Raw genomic sequence first — 17,956 nt, forward strand, 5'->3', positions numbered from 1 at the left:
CCTTACTTAAACAGTGTGGATGTGACTGTGAAATTGAGAAAATAAAATGTTAATAAGAGCTGCACAGGTGTCTCTTTAACCTTCAACTCATCCGACTGTATACTGTGAGCTGTTGTGCCACTGTGCAGATTGGATGTTAACCTCTTACTTTTGTAATTAGCATATTTTAATCCAAATGTATGCCTGGGTAAGAGGATTTGTCACAGGCTTTGATACATGACAGACTGCTCCTATTTTAGAACATTTCACATTTGATTTACAGTATGCACACTCAAAATTGCAAACGCTGAGTACAGTCACTGTTTATTCAATTTAATGCACTGCGTGACATCAGTGTTGAGGAGTAACTGACTAAAAGTAGCAGCACTACTTAGAAGAAGTCTTTATTTTGTCAAACATTATATACATTTTTGCATATATACAGGGAATTTCTTTTTTTTCCACATATCCCAACTAAGCTAGGGTCAGAGCACAGGGTCAGCCATGATACAGCACCCCTGGAGCAGATAGGGTCAAGGGCCTTGCTCAAGGGCCCAACAGTGGCATCTTGGCAGTACTGGGGCTTGAACCCCAACCTTCTGGTCAGTAACCCAGAGCCCTTAACCGCTGAGCCACCACTGCAGAATGTTCAGTCTCAGTGTATGGAAAAAAGATGCAATGAAAGTGAATGGTGACTGAGGGTGTCATTCTGCATAACCTCTCCTTTTCTGTTCTACGAAGGAAAGAAAGTTATATGGGTTTGTAACAACATGAGGGTAAGTGAATGATGACAGAAATTACATTTTTTGCTAATTGCTTAACTTTTAAATGGAAATAGATAACTAAAATAGTTTTTGATTAAAATGATGTACATACATACATGAGAAAAAAGCTGCTTTATTCTACACTAATTTAGTATTGAGAGTAAATGTACCAGTTCAAGTTTAATGCTGACACTCTAATAGAGAGTGTTCATTTATTAAAAAATCCTCATTGTTTTGCTACCAGACAAAAAATGTCTCTGATTAAATTATAAAGTGTATCATCAGACAGTTATATACTGTATGTAAAAAAAACATTGCCTCTTAAGAAGCTTAAATGTAGTAAACACTACTCTTTGTTTGTAGATTGTAGTGTGGCAAAGGGTTTTAAAAGTAGCTTGACTGAAGTTTATCTATTTTGCATTATGAGTTATTTTAAAGTAGCTTCCCCAACACTGGTGCACCGTCAAATCTCACTCCAACTGTAGCACTGTTTACAGTAATGCATGACTCATATGCTGCATGCAGCACCTTAGAGCATCTGTCCACTTGAGGTCCAGCTCCTCTGTGATTTTGTCCATTTTCTGTTTCTCCTCCGTTTTGATGGAGATGACCCTGGCTTCGTGCTGCTGTTTCTGGGTCTCTATCTCCTCCTGTGAACGTTTGAAGTGTGGATAATGATTCATCATGGGAAAAGCAAAGAGGGATGCACAGTTTGCTGTAGAGCTGATAACACAAACAAGATCTTGAGAAACACACTAGCTCTTTCTGCACTTTGCAGGCTTTAGTGCAGAACAAAAGTGGCTGTTTTGGGTGCATTGAAATTTGAATGAGGCTTAATTTTTCTTTTAGCATCTCAGCCACGCTCTATTATACGTTTCCTACTGCAGTGATTGCCGAGCTTATATCTTTCTAAGTGCTTGCTAAGTGTCAGTGGTTTTCACGCTCCTACAAGCTGCTTCAATAACATTTGATATCAATATCTTGTAAATGCTGCTTCTATTTTCAATTAGAATGAGAGATTAACTCAAAATGCAAGTTATAAATGATAAATTGAGCCAAAATGTGGAGCATACTTGTACATCTGTGAGCAGGTTGCTTGTCTCTCTCACTCTAGCCCTGGTTGCATCCAACTCCATGAGAAGCTTTTCCTGGCTCTCTTTAAGACAGGAGATATGGCTCTCAGCGTTATCCAGATTTTCTTCACTCTCCTTCACCAGATCCTTCAAATGAGCCACCTAAAAGAAGCCAAAAAGAGAGTAAAATCCACAAACTCTAACAAATAATGCTTGTCAAGAAATCCATCTATCAGAATTGGTGTCAAAACTAGACCTTCCAAGAACCAGATCCACACAGTTCCAGATTCACTAAGACCCACACCCAGACTAGATCCCACAAAGTAAAGATCCAGAGCAGACCTAGTCTTCCAGAGCCACAAGTTTGACTTCTGGCATAAAATTGGGTCCACTTTGAAGCTTATTCTTGCCGAGAACTGCTCTGAAAATCTGGAGCTTTAATTCTCTGTAATGGTGAAGATATTGAGCCGACTACTGATTAAGGCACAGTAATTGTTATCTTAATAACACTGGATATAGACTTCGGTCTTATTTGAGACCATAAGCCGAGACCCAGATGTTAATGTGCTCTTGAGAGGTCTTGAGATCAAGACTCCAACTCTGCTGACTATGTCAATACAATACTTTGCTAATCGAAACCTCTTGGTTGGCCATATTGAGCTTGGTAGTCAGTTCCTCTCGTATAGTCTCCAATTGCTGTTGCAGGTGGTTTCTCTGTTCTTCCAATGACAGACGGCGTATCTCAAACTGCTGTCTCATCTCCTGGGTAAGAAAGAAAATGAAAAGAAAATATTAGAAGAGCCAATGAAGGGTATTCAAATAAGAGCCAGACAGTAGGATAATCTGTTACTGACAGATGGAGTCTTTTTCGATTTAATTACAGAGAACCAAAAGCTTTGTTGAGCACAGCCACTTTTTCAATACATAAAGTGACATTATTGCTATAAGATGACAAGAAGATTAGTTGATATTTGTCATGATTGAGAACTATTTTTTTGGAGCTACAAAAATGGGGAATCTCACTGTCACTTTGTCATCATTGCAATAAGAAACGGCTGTTGCATAATCACACCACTCAACCAGGAGCAGTAAATGCAATTTAGCATAGCTCTCAGGGTTTGAATAGATGATTTGGAAACAGTGTTAATAAAACAATCTTGTCTAATATGAATACATTTTCACATTTTTAATTTGTCTGCAATCCTCGTGGGATCCCTAGCTAGCTTACTTAATCTTGAGAGATGTTGCATTTTATTTTTAAAATGAACATAAACAATGACAAAAAGCAATAAAACACAAGGGCAAGTATACCAAATGCAAACTGAGAATAAAGCAAAGGAGTATAAAGCTCAGAATAGATCTGATTTCATTTAAACAGATGCTCAAGGTTTAAAGGGGTAGTTCACCCAAAAATGTGAAGTCTGTCAATATTTACTCACCCTGATGCCATTCCAATCCAAACCTGTACACTGTTTTCTTTTTCTTACAATGACATTTCATACACTCTTTTTTCAGGGACTAAAAACGATTCAAGGAACAAAACCGAAAACAAACTACATTTTTACTACAGTTTTTTAAAAAGCTGGTAACTGGTTATATCCGGTTAATTTTGTTCCAATCATTTTTTCATGAAACTAAAGACCAAAGGGTTTATCACAGTACATTTTTGGAACTACACTACTTCATGTTGCCTGAAAAAATGGAAACTGGTGGTAGAGGTTGACCGATATATATCAGTTTTGCCGATTAATCGGCACCAATAACAGATTTCTGGAACTATCGGTTTTCAGCAAAAATCCACGGCGATAGTTTTTCCCCGTTGCGTCCGGTGCTGGAGCAGCTAGGAAGGGTCCGCTGTCGTTATACAGTATGAGAGCGGCCTCTAGAGGCGAAATAAAAACAATCACTTCACTGATGCCTTGTGGTGTTTGTTTTGGCACGTGAGACTACACTCTGCGGAACACTTCAGATGCGGATTTAAAACATCAACAAAGAAAAGGTATGTATACAGTACACTACAGTACATGTTGTCATATCATTATAAAGTAATTTATTTGTTGACTAGATGCTGCATTAGTAGAGAACAGCAGTGTGTTTGCCAACAATGCTGAGAGTACACTAACATTAAACCTCAAGAGGTTAGAACAATGAGACAAAAGTACATGCAAGTCCTACCTAATTGTTTAAATGTCACGATTGTTACCATCTATTACCATCTATTTACATTAGTTTCTATCCAGCTGGTCACATTTATGCATTCATTAGCCAGATATTTAAAGCTAGTGACATGAGAAAGCAAATTAATATCTTCATGCAGCCGAGAGAAATGTATAAACAAATCAGAAACGCATCTGATTTCAAATTTTTTTTTTTATCCTCACTGTAATACGATAACTTCAGATCGATCACATACTTGCGCTAAAAAAGGCTAGACACATCGCAACAAATGCAGTTTAACAGAAAACAGGTATCTCAATATGCTTTAAAGTTCTTTTTAATTAGACACATAATCTGAAAAACAGCTCTCCTGCATGAGACGCTGAATAAACAAAAACAAAGAGAAACAAAGACGTTTGTCTAGCGCATGTTTACATAGAAAAACATATGGATGGTTGCAAAAGCATTCGGTGTGAACAGCCCCTTACAGTTGGTGGAGGTCTTTGGCCATTGCATCTTGCTCTTTTATAAACATTTCTCAGATTAAGCAATGAGTTGTTTAAATACTTTGTCAGGAAAGATGTTCAACTTGGAAATTTGTGTCTCGAGATCCTTGCGTTCGGTTCCAGTCTGTTGTGTTCCGTCTGTTTGAACAGCCCCTGGCCTTGGCTCATATTCTGAGCCGCTTCACCACCGAGTTCAGCCGAATACCACTGCTATCTGTGAATATTGCTACTCTACATACAGCTCTACTGAATAAAAAACAATGTGGTGTTTCGCTGTTATTATGAAGCTTGAGTCTGGAGTAGTAGGAATCAGTGCAAGTGTAAAACCATGTGAACTGTCTATTGAAGCGTTTTCCCCCCTCATTTTACTTTTGACTTAAGATTTGAGAATATGGATCGTCTAAATCTTTTTATTTATTTATTTTATGCACATTAGTTGAAAATGAAATGCTCTTTTTTAACAGCCAGGATAGGAATGTTCTATGCAATAACATAATGGTGCTGAATGGTTTATGTTTTTATTGCACCCTCTTGTGGATTAAGGAAACAACGTCAATTTAAAAATCAGCTGATTTAAAATGCAAATATTAGTTCCTATATATTAATATTTATATATTTATTTCATTTAAAGTACAATAGATTTTCATGGTTCAGTCAGTACTGTTTATTTTTGTAATAAAGTTCAGCACTATTTTACTTTGAGTGTTATTATTTCATTCAGTATCAATTTTAAAAACTATCAGTTGATTAATTGGTTATCGGCAGGTACTGCCCAATTTAGTTATCGGTATCGGTAAAATCCTCTAACTGGTGCAACACATTTCTAAGCCTAATCATATATTGTGGATGAAGCATTCTGTGAATGAAGACCTTTTTAACAATTATATATAATTACTACATATACATGCACAGCTTATCCAGATATAGGAAAACATTATTAGAGGTAAAAAGTATTCACTGAATTATTGTTAGATATGATGCATTAATACAGATTTGATGCTGTCAGGTTTTGATCGAGAAGCAGATCTGTAATTAATGATACTTTACTGTTAATTAACTGTATGCCTATGATTTCTATGCTGATAAATCTACCACACACACATAAAACATTAATTGCTTATTTTCGCTTATTTTGGTGAGGCAAGTGGTTAATTTTGGGCTTGTTTTTCCAGACCAGGTTGCTTGTTTCTGTTGCGAGATCTGGCAACACTGCAATTGGTGTTTCACCCAATTCTTTCTAGAGGTCATGGTTTATTTTTCAATTATTATTATTATTATGTTTATATTTACAATTGCATTTATGATATAATTTGTATTGGTATTTTTCCACCTGTTGTCATAAAGTGATTTTAAAGTCATTGCCGGTGGAAAAAGTTGAATCGGGTAAAATGTTTGGATTTGGAATTATTATTCCAATTATTTTACGAATAATTGTTTTTATTTCTTAAAGAGGCCCTATTATGCTTTTTGGGATTTTACCTTTCCTTTAGTGTTTAATATAGCTGTTTGTGCATGTAAAAGTTCTGTAAAAAATAAAAACTCCGCCGTGAACACCGCTGCCTCTCTCCCAGATGAGCTAAATACTTTTATGCTCGTTTCGTGGGAAATAACACTGCCCTCGTGGAGAGAGCTCTCGCGGCCGAAGCTACAGAGGTTAGTTCACTCTCCATCTCTGTAGTGGATGTAACCCGATCCTTCCAACGGGTGAATATCCGTAAAGGCGTGGGTCCAGACGGTATTCCGGACCGCGTCATCAGAGCGTGCGCGAACCAACTGGCTGGTGTTTTTACAGACATTTTCAACCTTTCCCTCTCCTTGTCTGTGGTCCCCACATGCTATAAAATGTCCACCATTGTGCCCGTACCAAAGCAATCCAAAATCACTTGCTTAAATATTTGGCGTCCTGTTGCTCTGACCCCCATCATCAGCAAATACTTTGAGAGACTAATCAGAGATTACATCTGCTCTGTGCTGCCTGCCTCACTGGAACCATTGCAGTTTGCATATCGCAACAACTGTTCCACACATGAATACCATTGCACTTACACTACATACTGCTCTCTCTCCCACCTGAAAAAAGGAACACATATGTGAGAATGCTGTTTATAGACTACAGCTCAGCATTCAACACCATAGTGCCCTCCAAGCTTGATGAGAAACTCCGGGCTCTGGGCTTAAACTGCTCGCTGCACAGCTGGATCCTGTACTTCCTGTCAAGCAGACACCAGGTGGTTAGAATGGGCAGCAACATCTCCTCATCACTGACCCTCAACACTGGAGCCCTGCAGGGCTGTGTTCTCAGCCCACTCCTGTATTCCCTGTACACCCATGACTGTGTGGCAACACATAGCTCCAATGCCATCATTAAGTTTGCTGATGATACGACGGTGGTAGGTCTGATCACTGACAATGATGAAACAGCCTACAGAGAGGAGATGCACACTCTGACATGCTGGTGTCAGGAGCACAACCTCTCCCTCAACGTCAGTAAGGCCAAGGAGCTTGTGGTGGACTTCAGGAGAAAAGACAGAGAACACAGCCCCATCACCATCAATGGAGCACTGGTGGAAAGAGTCAGCAGCTTCAAGTTCCTCGGTGTCCACATCACTGAGGAACTCACATGGTCCGTCCACACTGAGGCCGTTTTGAAGAAGGCTCACCAGAGCCTCTTCTTCCTGAGACGGCTGAGGAAGTTTGGAATGAACCACCACATCCTCACACGGTTCTACACCTGCACTGTAGAGAGCATCCTGACTGGCTGCATCACCGCCTGGTATGGCAACAGCACCACCTTCAACTGCAAAGCCTTGGAAAGGGTAGTGCGAACTGCCAGACACATCATCGGAGGTGAGCTTCCCTCCCTCCAGGACATATATACCAGGCGGTGTGTGAAAAAAGTTTGGAGGATCATCAGAGACTCCAGCCACCCGAGCCATGTGCTGCTCTCACTGCTACCATCATGCAGGCGGTATCGCAGCATCAGGACCCGCACCAGCCGACTTCATGACAGCTTCTTCCCCCAAGCAATCAGACTTTTGAACTCTTGATTGATCACAATACATATATCAACACTGCACAGCCTCAGACTGAACTCACATTTTATACTTCTCTTGGCGACTTTTATACACACTGGTGGCTGACTATCAACCGACAGCTGAATGTCAACACAACACTTCATATTTATTTCCACTGATTACATGGTGGGGGGGGGGTACAGTGTATTTTTATTGGATACAGTCTTCTTATTTTGTGTATCCTGTATATTGTATATTACTATTATTATTTTTATTATTTTTTTATTTTATACTGTCTTCTTATTTTGTGTATACTGTATTATTAGGTGTATATTGTATATTGTGTTGTGTAACAGATGTGTAAAATGTGTTATGTGTAAATCAGATGTTTATTGTAATTGTCATACTGCTATATTGCTTGGAACCACACCCAAGACTTTCATCCACTGTTGCACTTGTGTATATGGTTGAGTTACAATAAAGGGATTTGATTTTGATTTTGACTGATAAAATTACAAAGCACAAAGTCCATGCCAAAGGGAGTTACTCTCTCCCACAGAAAACACTGCTCCTGAACGGACTGAAACATCTGGTTTGCAGTCCAGCCATTACTTCCGTGACATAGCTATATCACTGTATGTAACACATTTGCATAATGCCAGCCTCAGGAATGCACTGCTCAGGAAGACTTGGGAGCTGAAACTCGGTTATGGTAAGGGCCTTTACATTTCTGACACACACTCTAAGCAGTTGACCAATCACAACAGACTGGGCTTTTCAGAAAGCTTAAAGAGACAGGAGCTTAGACAGAGCATTTCAGGAAGAGGTGCTGCAGCAATGTACAGTATGAGAAAAATTATGTGTTTTTTGAACATTAAAGCATGCAAACCTATTCTAGTAGACCCCAAAATAAAATTATGAACCTGTAAATTAGCATAATATGGGCTCTTTAAAAAAGTATTAAATTATTATATTTTCATTTTGTTTAGAAATATTTTTGTTTTAATTTTCTCATGTTTCAACAATTAATTAAACTTTTCAAAAATCAAAATCGACCGGTAGAAGTGAAGTGCCAATACAATCACTGTTAATACTAGCCATGATTTGTGTGTCAGTTGATGAAACTGATTAATTTATTTAATTTAATATTAATTTATTAATATTATTTTCTCTATAATTTAAGGGAGCCTACATCCAAATCCTGACGAGAATCACATTTTCCATGCATATAAAAGGAGTGTGTCACCGTCATAGAAATATGCCTGACATTCAACAAGGATGCAGTTAATGCACAAAAGAATGTAAATCAATTTCCATTCTTCTAATAATTTATAATAATTAATTATATAATTTTCTTTATTTATCACACATTATACATTTGCACATATACGGTGAAATTCTTCTTTTTCACATATCCCAGCTAGGCTGGGGTCAGAGTGCAGAGTCAGCCATGATACGGCGCCCCTGGAGCAGATAGGGTCAAGGGCCTTGCTCAAGGGCCCAACAGTGGCATCTTGGCAGTGCTGGGGCTTGAACCCCCGACCTTCTGATCAGTAACCCAGAGCCTTAACCGCTGAGCTACCACTAATACATTGCCTACAGTCCATTTACACTACCAACTTCTTATAAATGTGCTGTCTTTGTTTATTGCTGGTGCTTGACAGGGAATGGCTATAAAAAAGGATGCAGATGCAATAACCGAAAAAGAACCTCCAAATTAAATTGCACTTGACCCAGCCCATTAGCGCTTTGTGCACGCAATTTTGCCAAACCCACTTGTGCATAGACTTAACGCATGCTTGCACAAAAATACCAAAACTTCATGGCCATGCCCATTGATTTTGAGCGTATGACTTAGCGCTAGCACTCTTTAAATAGGACCCTATATTTGAAGTCTTCTGAAGACATACCATATCTTTGTTTTCTCCTTTTGTGGCCCACAGAAAAAATAACAGCATACCAGTTTGGAATGACATGAGGGTGAGTAAATAAAGACAACATTTTCATATTTGGATGAAATATATATATATTTTTTTAGCATCAAATCCTTACTTACATTAAGTAACTGGTTCTTCTCTCTCTCTGCGGAATTATGTGCGCTCTCTTGTTGGACTCTGTGTTTCTCCTTAAGTTCCTCTAAGGCCTCTGTCTGGCTTTCTTTCAGGCAAGCCATTTCCCCCTCGTATTTGGCTCTGACCCGCACCAGCTCCATCTCGTAGTTCTGTTTTTCCTCACGAAGCGACTGCCAAAAGAGCACATCTTCATTTACCCCTTTGTTATGTCTCAACATCTTGTTTTGTAGAACACAGTAATTGTTTCCAATCAGCAGTGACAGGTTTGTAATTCATAATGCTGTGTTGCAACACTCTGAGACAAATGCCTGTATCTTGCATATGGTCTCTGGTTTGTATGATCATATAGTGGAAGCTATATAGCTCAACAATGTTTTTAAAGGTTATGCATGTAATTTTTTGGGGATGTTAATACGCTTTCTCCTATCCCATCTTTATATGCAGAGTCAACTATTAGAGAGACATCTGTTGGTTGATTTGGTGGCACATTCAAAACATTGCTTGTTGTTTGAGCATCCTGACCAGCCCAACAAAACAACATGGGCCATGTTTGGTGACACTAGTGGTGCAGAAATTACTTCACACTTCTTCTTTAAGGACATTTAAAGAGACAGATTAAACCTTGAAGAGTGACATACCTTCTCCAGGTTGAGGATTTTCTGGTGCTGCTGTTCTTCCAGTGTTTGAATCTGTTTCTGAAGTCTCTCTCTTTCTTCCTCTAACTGTAGGATCTTCTCCTTTAGTCGGTTCTGCTCAGAGCCCAAGTCCCTGATGGTGGCCTCATGGCTCATTTGGGTTGCTTGAAGTGAGCCTATCTGACCTGTAGAAGAATAGCAGGTCATTTTTGTCCAAGAAGGACTGTTAGATTAACACTTCTCCCAAAATTAAATAATATGTTATTGGCAGGCATCGTTAAGTCAATCATCAAAAGGAAGCAGAATTCATTCCATGTGGAAAATCAGGTCAATAAAGCCAATAAGAAAAATCAAATCAGGCCAATAAGCTTAGCTCCATCTAAAACATTTTGTAAAAGTTTTATTAAAATATAAATTATTAAACAGAAACTGAGCTGAAACTTCCCCATTGGAGCCTGAGTGATTCACTGTCACATAGCAGAAAATATAAGAAGAAAAAAAAAAAAAGTAATTTAGCCATCACATTATTCTCACTGGCTTTGTGAAGGATTTCATTTGCCTGATGCTGAACTCGATCTCTGCTTCCCTCCAGCTCATACTCTGTATCCTTAAGCTGCATCACCCAGATCTCTCCATCCTGAATGGCCTCTTCCAGCTGCTTATGTAACTCCTGTCAAGGGGGGAAAACCCTTCAAATTACATCTTTAAACCATCTCAACTCCTTAAAGAAATAGTTCATCCAAAAATGACAATTCTGTCATTATTTACTCACCCCTCATGTTCTTAAAATGCTTTACGCTGTTTTTTTCCATGGCGCACACACATATTTTTTGTAAAGAATCTTCTCGTAGATCTTTACCTTTAAGTGTAGATTTGACCTCATGATGTTTGGTTACAAGACACTCAAGAACCAACTGATGTTAGACATTTAACCTGCATCATAGGCACCAGGGCTGTTTCTGAGCATATGGGGGGCCCTAACGAAATCCTATTTGAGGCCCCGTAATGATTACATACAAAGCTATTGAAAGGCTTCGGAAGACTTAAAATATAGCACGCAAGTTTTATATATATAAAAAATTATGATTCTTTTGTTGTGCTTTTTTGTCCTTTTTGGAGCTTGACAGCCCATGGTCACTATGAACCAGGGTCAGAAGGGGGATAACAGCAAAAATGCCACTGAAAAGTGACATTCAATATGGCGCCCATACTGAATTCCTCTATTTAGCCAATATTAAACATGTTATTGTATTAAGTACAAGTTGATGTTGACTGAATTTATGGGTAAGAGCTAGAGGTAATAAATTCTCAATCTAGTTATTCATATTGAGAATTGATGTTAATTGATTGATTACATTCAGGTATTACAGGCAATAACATTTTAAAATTGCACTTTAAAAGTATAACATGCCCCTGTAAATAAAAACTAGAGGACAAATATTAACTCTTAATGGAAAAAATCATTTCTGCCCCTGCTATGAACTATTAAAAATCTTCATTAAATTAAATTAATTAAAATATCTTCTTTCATGTTCCATGGAAAAACAACAGCATACGGGTTTACAACAACATGGAGGTGAGTAAATAAATACAGAATTACTTTTTCTTTGGGTGAACAATTCCTTAAATATTATTTAGTTGTTTTCCTTCCATACATTTTAATTAACACATTTTAAATGATCCTCCATTGCCCCTTTTTTCATTTAGTTTACTAAAAATGCCAAAATCCTCACCTTGATGCTGACCTCTGCGTTGTTGAGAGATGCCTGCAGTCTGTTGGTCTTGTCCCTGCTCTCTCGCGCTTCCTCCTGAGCTCTGTGTAAATCAGCACGGAGTTTACACAATGTCCTCTGAAGTGCCGCTTCCTGCAGCTGAAACTCCTTCCTTAGGTCCACCTCTGTCCTCTTCCAGGCCAGCAAGTTCTCTGTGGTGAGCTGTTGTGTACGCCTCATGGCTTCCAACTCACGTTCATAGAAACCTTGAGCTTTGCTCAACTTCGCCTCATATTCCTCAACCAGCCTGACCTTGTCCTGTGTCAACTCCTCAACCCGCTCCATGAGCGATTCCAGCTCTGTACGATGGAGCTCAGCTAGCTTCTCCTGCTCCAGGCTGGAAGACGCACTCTGGTTCTGCTGGCTCTCCAGCAGCTCCTGCACTTCCAGGCGATGGGCCGATTTCAGCTCCTCCAGCGCCCGTCGTTTCTCCTGCTCAAACTGGGCCTGAACCTGGCTAAAGGAACGTAGCTTCTCTTCAAACTCATGCCGCATATCCTCCACTTCTCGGGACATGGAGACCACGCGTTGAGTGTGCTGGGCCTCCGTGCACAACTGCGTGTCTTCCATGCGCTGGCGGTACATCTCGAACTCGGCCAGCGCTTGACGTTTCATGTGTTCGTGCAGCTCCACGGACTCCTCCAGGGACTGCAGGCGCCGTTTCAGGTCGGCCTTGTCGCCGATCTTGCTTTTGTAGTGGAGGATCTTCTCCCATGTCTCTGTCAAGATGTGCTGCACCTCCTCATCGTGGGCCTCTTTTAGAGACTGGATGGCGTCTTCATGTTCGTCATTTTTTGTGTTGAGAGCATAAATGACCTATGAGAAAAATGGTTAATAATAAGAAGAATATAGTGAATACAGTTTTTCTATGATGCCTTTAAAAAAAATCGAGTAAACAAAAAAGACAAATATAAAAACCCAAAAGAAACCCCAAATAGAATGAGGGAAGAAAAGAAACAGAAACAAAAGAATAAAAAAGGCACACTGACGCAGGACCACAAGACAAAATACACTTGATTCAGTATACATTCTCTGACAAGCCTCAATATCTTATGCAGTTTAAGTATTTAGGTAAATTTTTCTTTGTTTTAAGTGTGTTTAGATATTTTTACAGGAAAACAAGACAAAGATACTAGTTAAGATCATGGTATTTCTTGCAGAGCAGGATTATGAATGAAGTACAACAAAAATGTGCCATTCATTATCTGAGTGCATAAACAACACTGGGAAAACATACATTTTTTCAGTTAAGTCATGCATAAACCGTCACCTTAAGGTTTTATACAGTTACTGCACAGAAATGTCCTGGTGTGACGTCATTTTTCATAAATTCATTTCAGAAAACTATCAGTTGTTATGAATGTAGAAGACATGTTTGAACACATCATACTGGAAGGCAAGAATCGATTAAAGGATCAAACTGGCCATTTAGAAGGTTAGCTTCTGTTTTAACAATGTACTTGTGAAGTCACACAGGTTCAAACATTTTTCTCAGCCAAGCAATCATGACTCTCTTACCCTATGCTTAATAGTTCCACATCAAAGCAAGCAGCCTTCACTTGCTGCTGTTCTCCTTTTCATCTTTAATTGATTCCTTTCTGTCTCACCCCATGTTATTAACATATTGAAAGACATCCTATTGTAGTTCTGCAGAGCGCAAACTCCCTATTAATTTCCTGAATTTTATTCGATTCTCATAGTAAAGCTCACTTCTCAGCAGACTACATGAAGAAATAAATTAAAAAGGTTAATTAAATATAGAAATGATAAATTCCAAATAAATTTCCTGAATTGTCTTCATTTCTCATACAGTAATAAATCTCTATTCCCAAAATTCTATACAAAATATAAATAAATAAAAAAACAAAATGTGATTTAAATATACAAATGATAAATTCTAAATCAATATACTTAATTGTCTTAATTACTCATAACATTTTTTAGTTTTCTGAAACATACTATACTGAAGAAATTGTACTAAATAAGAATTAAACATACAAATAACAAAACAAAAAAAAAATTTTTTTTTAAATAACAAAAGGAAATCCTTAAATCTGGATGCAAAGGAAGAAAGAAAGGCTCATGTTTGGAAGAAGTTGCATAATCAAATGATATCAGAGGTACCAACTAATTTGGCAAACTGGCATATGCACAATTAATACATTCTGTGTTGTGGTAACATAGACTGATCATCTGCATTAAAGCATGCAAGACTCGTTATGTAAGAGATGTTTATTTTTATTTTTTTAGAAACTAATCATAGATTAAACGCAGTTTGCAAATTGTGTCTGGGATTATAAGCAGATTTTTAGCTGCGGTGCAAAACTGCAATATGTAGGGCATCCTCTTTTTGGGGGGTAAGGATTAAAGACTACGCACATTCCTGGTTACAGTTTGTTCATATTAAAGTTGAGATAGCCTATACACTATGGCAATCTGAAAATAAAAAAAATCTCAATCTGAAATAATCACCAACATCCAGTGTGCACATACAGTACCAACCTTAGTGAGTTGTGCTATTTTTTTACTCATCTTCAGGTGCAGATCTTGACTGTATTCCATGGTCAGGGCAGAATCGTACAGTAAATGACTGGATGTGTTGGATGGACTGGTCGCTGATCCAGAGGCAGCGGCTGCAAGGGGATTGTTGCCCGGAGCACCGTTGTACGGCTGCTGCCAACCTGTCCCCGTCGCCATCTTCACGTACTGTCACGAAAAAAAATATTCCTTGCAAGTAGGGTTAAGAATGTTCCTGCGCTATCAATACACCTGTCATCCATTTGAATTCATATAAACCCATCATGCTAATCCTCTATATACACAAGTGGACCACTGCATTTCAGAGCACCGTTTAGCAGATTTTTCACATCCTTCTCGAAACGTGACAAACGTGCAAAGGCTTCCTATTCGTCTATTTTAGTCAAATAATCAATGGCGGGAAACGCATGACTTAACGCTACGATGTAACACTGGAGCATCATCACACTGACAGATGCAGAGAGAGTGAGTTGTAAATTATGACGTCAGAGCATCGGTTACCTCACTCACCGCTTTCTGTTTCAAGCAAGATTTCTGCTTCAAATATTTTTCCTGTATTAATAAAAAGAAGCCTATGAATTATCTCCAAAACAAAGAATAGCATTACTTGAAATGGCATTAGACACAATACAAAGAGGCATATAATACATTTGCTCATTTCAACAGTATTGGTAGTCAAGTGCTAATTTTTGTGAGCACGATAAAAAATAGAGATTCAATGGTGCACATTCTGAATAGATTTTTCGCTTTTAAAGGGCTGTATCGCCCGTCACGAGCGAATAAACAGTTGATCTCAGGGCCTAAAAACTGCGCACCAAATGAAAATCAACAACAAAATATATAGTCATCAACCCATTGAAGTGGACTGGTCTGGTTTATATAATTTACAGTCACTATGTTGGATTGCATGTCGATATCGAATACTCCAGACATTGCAATATCATGGAAGTTGGCTATTTTGACATGGAGGATTGTTTTACTTCCAAGTTATTGAAATCTAATGAATTTTAAATGTTATAAATGTATAACATTTGTCGACCAAAACAATGATTTGATATTTTGTATGTTACCTTTTACTTTTTTTTGCTGTTCCATTAAATATTTTTGGTTTCATAATGGTTTTGCTGCTTAAATTTAGCTAAAAAAAATCTTATAAACTGTTTAATGGCAGGGCCCATTGTGACAATTTACCCCATTCAGTCTCTCTATCCTATCTATCTATCCATCCATCCATCCATCCATCTATAAAAATAGTTTTAGTTTCGTGAATTGCTTTTGTACTCAGCTTCAAAATGCACTTTTGCTTTAGCGATAACTTTGAGGCAGTTTTTTTTTGTAACGTTGATTCCCAAATGTAACTGGCCTGATCTCTTACCACACAAGCATGGCGTTTGTAAAATGCCAACATTGCATGACCACGTTTGTGTTACGCTCCCCGGGAATCTGTTCCATAAGAAATGCAATTGACATCAAATAAAAGAGTAAGGTTGGAAGTAATCCAAAAGTAATCGGATTAGATTACCCCAAAAATGTACTCTGCGAGATTACGTTATTGATTGAAATTTTTGTCATGTAATTTGTAATCAGTACCCGATTAAAATTCAGAAGTAATCTGCCTGGCACTAGTAGCAGCACACATTCTGAATGTATTTTGGGTTGAGGTGAGGACTTGAGAGTAATTATATCATCAATAAATCTGTGTTGTGAACTGTTCTTTTGAGTGAATGTTCACGTTCACTTATATTGGCTCGGTCGTAAACGAGTCAGTTTATTACATAAAGAATCAGTTAAATCAATGATTCAATGACTCACTATTAGACTCTCCTTTATTTATTTACTGATGTTTTTTGGAAGTTAATGCCATCTACTGGTATTTGGGTGATATGTTTTACATAAGTTGCCTCTACCTATTTCAACCAGGAAAAAAGTATGATTTTTCGGCTGATGATATCCTCCTCCATCAAATAAATGATTGCAAGATATTGCAAAAGATTTACCTAAAGGGTGTGGAGTAGGTCAACATTGTGCTTTAAAGGAATGTTCCGGGTTCAATACAAGTTAAGCTCATTCGACAGCATTTGTGGCATAATGTTGATTACCACAAAAATTCATTTAGACTCATCCCTCCTTTTCTTAAAAAAAAAGAAGAAGCAAAAATCGAGCTTACAGTGAGGCACTTACAATGGAAGTAAATGGGGACAATGAAAGTGAATGTGGCCAATTTTTGGAGGGTTTAAACACAAAAAAAGCTTATAATTTTATGAAAGCTCTTACATTAATTCTTCTGTTAAAACTTGTGTATTATTTGAGCTGTAAAGTTGTTTAAATCATAATTTTTACAGTCATTTTAGGGGTTTAGGGTTTGTTGACATTACATCATCATGGTAACAAAGTAGTAAAACTGGCTGTAACTTTACACAGAAAAGGTTAGTAAGTGATTTTATCACACTAAAATCATGTTTACACACATATATCCTTTATGACTTGTGGCTATACTTTTGAAACAGTGAGTATTTTAATGTTAAAAAATTGGCCCCCATTCACTTCCATTGTAAGTGCCTCACTTTAACACAGATTTTTGCTTTTTTTTTTTTTTAAAGAAATGGAGGAACGAGTCAAAATAAATTCTTGTGTTAATCAATATTATGCCACAAACACTGTCAACTGAGCTTAACTTGTATTGAACCCAGAATATTCCTTTAAGCAACACACTAAAGTCAATCGCGAATATGCACCTATAGGCTACTGTACAAAAAAAATTGGGCCTCAAAGCGGACATTAATATGCCACCTATTTCATCTGCCAAAGTGTAAATTCACACAGACTCACCAAGTAACAGGAAACCAGTTATCAGAAGAAAAATGATACAATCTGCAAGTCTGCTGGTTTCTTCTCCTTCTACTTCCTCTCATTTAGTCATTTATTTCACACATCATTTTACTGCAGAATAGCATATTGGAACATAAATTAGGTGTGTCTCTCAACACAAACTTGGCTTCATGTTGCTTCATAGTATTGGTTGGGGGTGGGGGATAAACAGTTAGAAAAACATTTTAATTGTATTTTTTTTTCATTTAAGGTCAAGAATCGATTTACTGGCATAACTGCATGACAATGCACATTTTTTGTTGTTTTGGTGAATTTTACAGAGAGAGGTTTCTCTTAGTGGAATCTATAATCATAATAAAATATAAATAATAACACTTAATAATATATCAGTTCATTTGCATATTTAATTATTATTATTAACTTATATGTATTAATAGAGCAGGCAATTGTCCTAGTTATAAGTGCATTATTATGATGATTATTTATTGACAATATCAATAAAATAAGCATATTAACTGATAATATTAAATATATGATTCATATCATAATCTCTCTTTGTTCCACTCAAAGAAAATAGGTTACTGCTGAAGGACACTGGGTGGTAAGCAAACAACTCC

The 17,956-nt window shown here is 37.7% G+C and overlaps 1 protein-coding gene across 4 annotated transcripts in view; it reads right to left on the bottom strand.

Annotated features, from left to right (window-relative positions):
* LOC127411183 (protein FAM184A-like) overlaps positions 1-14,906 on the bottom strand; it is a 40,988-nt gene extending 26,082 nt beyond the window's left edge. The window contains exons 1-8 of one of the 4 annotated variants that reach the window (XM_051646567.1): positions 14,475-14,836; positions 11,934-12,788; positions 10,735-10,870; positions 10,204-10,385; positions 9,550-9,735; positions 2,456-2,578; positions 1,817-1,978; positions 1,272-1,393 (exon numbers count right to left, since the gene is read on the bottom strand). In XM_051646567.1, the coding sequence (XP_051502527.1) occupies positions 1,272-1,393; positions 1,817-1,978; positions 2,456-2,578; positions 9,550-9,735; positions 10,204-10,385; positions 10,735-10,870; positions 11,934-12,788; positions 14,475-14,669 (1,961 nt within the window). In that variant the 5' untranslated portion in view covers positions 14,670-14,836. Of the gene's footprint in view, positions 1-1,271; positions 1,394-1,816; positions 1,979-2,455; positions 2,579-9,549; positions 9,736-10,203; positions 10,386-10,734; positions 10,871-11,933; positions 12,789-14,474 lie in introns of all 4 variants that reach the window. The other 3 variants (XM_051646568.1, XM_051646569.1, XM_051646570.1) reach the window with 3 other exon arrangements.
* Positions 14,907-17,956: the final 3,050 nt, after the last annotated feature.

The sequence above is a fragment of the Myxocyprinus asiaticus genome, chromosome 20 (genome assembly GCF_019703515.2).
Source record: "Myxocyprinus asiaticus isolate MX2 ecotype Aquarium Trade chromosome 20, UBuf_Myxa_2, whole genome shotgun sequence".
Classification (NCBI taxonomy): Eukaryota; Metazoa; Chordata; class Actinopteri; order Cypriniformes; family Catostomidae; genus Myxocyprinus; species Myxocyprinus asiaticus.